At 42.8% G+C, this 3,293-nt stretch overlaps 1 protein-coding gene across 2 annotated transcripts; it reads left to right on the top strand.

Annotated features, from left to right (window-relative positions):
* Positions 1-280: 280 nt before the first annotated feature.
* Positions 281-2,783, top strand: LOC121769197 (probable WRKY transcription factor 48). 2 transcript variants are annotated; one of them, XM_042165922.1, is made up of 4 exons: positions 281-778; positions 1,003-1,146; positions 1,233-1,722; positions 2,384-2,783. In XM_042165922.1, the coding sequence occupies exons 1-3, from the start codon at positions 357-359 to the stop codon at positions 1,717-1,719; spliced, it is 1,053 nt and encodes a 350-aa protein (XP_042021856.1). In that variant the 5' UTR covers positions 281-356; the 3' UTR covers positions 1,720-1,722; positions 2,384-2,783. The 2 variants fall into 2 exon arrangements, with proteins under 2 accessions (XP_042021856.1, XP_042021855.1); XM_042165921.1 differs by lacking the exon at positions 2,384-2,783 and having other exon boundaries at positions 1,233-1,969.
* Positions 2,784-3,293: the final 510 nt, after the last annotated feature.

Consider the following 3,293-nt stretch of genomic DNA (forward strand, 5'->3'; position numbering starts at 1 on the left):
TTCGGAAGGATATCTCTACTTGATTACAGTTTGCCATATAGTAATATAAAAGCAAATAAATGTTACAGTATTCTCACCATTCCACCCAAAAAACAGATTGGACATAGAAATTAATAAAAAAGAAAAGAAGATAAGATGTAGAAAAAATAACACAAAAATCAAATTTGCAAGAAAACAAAAATCTAGGCGGGGCCAACCTGTTGTCCGAACCCACCCCCACCCCACCCCTACCTAAAGAGAGAAAAAGGGAGGCCCATTCTCAAACTCTCTCTTCACACTTCAAAACCCCCAAAACCAATAAACAAACCTCTCTCTCTCTCTCTCTAAATCGCTTCACTGTTGAAGAAGTGCAGCAAATGAAGAATCTACTTATCTACGCTTTTAATCAACAGAAACTAATGGAGGAGAAGCAAAAGGAGTCCACACAAGAGAGAGACAGTTCAGCCGAAAAGATTGCATTTTCCGATCAAATGATGATTCCAGAAAGCACCAGCAGCTTGCTCGACCTATCAACTGATCATCCCCACAAGAATTCTTCTTTCCGATTCATAGACATGCTCAGCGTCCAAGATTTCGCCAACCCTTCTTCCATCTTTGACGATTTGCTACAAAGCGCCGCCGCTCCCTTCCCCCCTCCGCCGCCGCCGCCGGAATATTCTGAGGTGGTGAACACGCCGGCGACGCCCAATTCCTCCTCTGTGTCTTCCTCCTCTGCGGAGGCTGCTGCTGCGAATGATGATCAGAAAGAGGAGCAAGATCAGGAAAAGGCTAGGAAACAGTGAGATCTTTTCTTTTTAAAAAAAAAAAATTCAATAATTTTTTTTTTCTACATAGTGAATGATTCTTTTTGTGTGAATTCTTGTAGTAGTTGATAGTGGGGTTTGATTTAATGCATGATCTGTGTTGACTGGCTATAAAAAAAATTCAGTCTTTTTAGTGTTGCTTTGATTCTTGATGGAGTGATGATATATATATATATATATAAAAGGTGGTGTTTTTAAGGTTAAAACCGAAAAAGAAGAGCCAGAAAAGGCCAAGGGAGCCGAGATTTGCGTTCATGACAAAGAGTGAGATTGATAACTTGGATGATGGCTACAGATGGAGAAAGTATGGCCAGAAAGCAGTGAAGAACAGCCCTTTTCCCAGGTATATTCACACCCTTTTCGATATACATCGAACTAAGCTATAAAAATTGAATCTTTTTTGTGTTTGAATTGGGAAAAATTGTTTAGGAGCTACTACCGTTGCACGAGCACGGCATGTGGGGTGAAGAAGAGAGTGGAGAGATCGTGTGAAGATACGACCATTGTCGTGACAACCTACGAAGGCACACACCTCCATCCCTGCCCCCTCACGCCCCGGGGCAGCTTCGCTGGGATGCCGGAAAGGCTCATGCTTGACGGAGGTGGAGGATCGAGCAGTTTCCCACCAATGTTCCACCACCACCACCACCTCTATCAGCAGCAATTACCACCACAACCTATTCAACACCAACCCTACTTCCATAATTTATTGACTTCTCCTTTGAGCTTTAATCCTAATCCAAATCCAAATCTTAATCCGAATTTTAATCATAATCCTAATCCTGCATTGTATCCTAATCTAGTTCGAGAAAGACCCTTTTCCCTCCCGGCCTTGGCCAGGGACGACGGCCTGCTTCAAGACATGCTACCGTCGAAGGTATTCGAGCAGCAGAAGGAGAAGGAGGAGGAGGACTAAAGAGTAATTTTATTTAGTGATTTTTGCTAGTAATTAATGTGCTAGCTTTATTAGTTGGTATGCTTTATTTTTCTTAATTTGCTGACCGAATCTGGAGTTTAGGGGGTTTTCTCTTTAGATATGAACCACCAACTTCGTAGCTAGACTTGGATTAAAATGATGTTTGTCTTCATATAGTTTCAGGGTTTAATGGATATATATGTGGATATATATTTTTTTATATTAGATCCTCTTCTCCTGTCACTATAAATCAATATTGTGTTTAGGGTTAGGGTTTTTTCTGTGGGTTAGGCAATTTTGATTGGCTGGTTTCTATGGGTTTCAGCAGTTTATGAACCCAAGTATTTTGTATGAAATAAATGTTGTGGAATATTTGGGATGTGAATTCATGTGAAATTTATGCAATCTGCTTGGAATTTTATGCAGGGAATACTAAAGTGGAAGAAAGCCTCATTTATTAGCAATTATTACAGATAAATTGATGCGTGATTTTTGGCCATTAATTTACTAGTAGTAGTTTCTTTTAATACTATACTGCATATGCGTGAAGGGGATTCTTTTTGCTGAGAAATAGTAGGATTTATTTTTTTAGGTCGTGTGTAAATATACATCGGTGATGGTTTTTATACTTTGTATAAATACATAAATATTTTTTTATGTATAGGAGTTAGATGGAATATACTATAAAATGATGGTGCATAGTCAGATTGTTACGGGTCCCCCGTCGGCGAGATTAAAGGAGCGCGAGGTGTCACACGAGGCAGAACTAGACGTCGACACAAACGTAGCGACGGAGCATCGACAAGCGGCACCGTCGCGTCGAGACCGATCGGAGCGGAGGATAACGAGGAGACCCGCGCGGTATGGTGAATTTGTCCCTCGTTAAGTAGGAGTCCTTCATTAGTTAGGATCCTTAAATTAGTTAGAATCTTTTTTGATTAGTTAGAATCCTTTTTGGATTAGTTAGAATCTTTTCATTACCGTAATTAGTTCAAGAAATTAGTTATAAATAGGGCGTCTATTTCATTCTTTTCTTCAAGAAATAAAAATACCTTTTTACGCAATTTATCGTTATTCTCCTCGTGCACCAAGCACGAACCCTCGAATTCGACGCCGGATTGATCGACGGGCAAAGCTCCCGCGACGTTCGACGCGATTTCATATCGTTCCGGAACTTTATTCATAACAAGTGGTGCTTTCATCCTGAACTCACGGAAGTATGTCGGACCGCACCGAACCAATGACTATCCGCGGTCTGGAGCCGCTGCCTCCGCCCACACCACCGTTGGACGCGGGGTCTCTCGCGATGGAGCACATGCTCGCGTCGCTAGCGCGCTTAGAGGCGGAGTTGAAGGAGTTGAAATTGGCAAACCAACGTGACCGCGGCCCCGTCGCGGCAAGCGCACCCCAGCGACCTGATCCAGAGCCTCCGTCTGGCAGACCCGTGCAGCCCCTCCACGCACCTGCGACCAGCGCGTATCAGACAGGACCTGCGCGATCCATGCTGGGGAATTCAACCGCTGGTGGCTTTCTAGGGTTTCCTTCAAACCCTAGCCATGTTCTTGGAATGCAGC

Source organism: Salvia splendens, chromosome 15, assembly GCF_004379255.2.
Source record: "Salvia splendens isolate huo1 chromosome 15, SspV2, whole genome shotgun sequence".
NCBI lineage: Eukaryota > Viridiplantae > Streptophyta > Magnoliopsida > Lamiales > Lamiaceae > Salvia > Salvia splendens.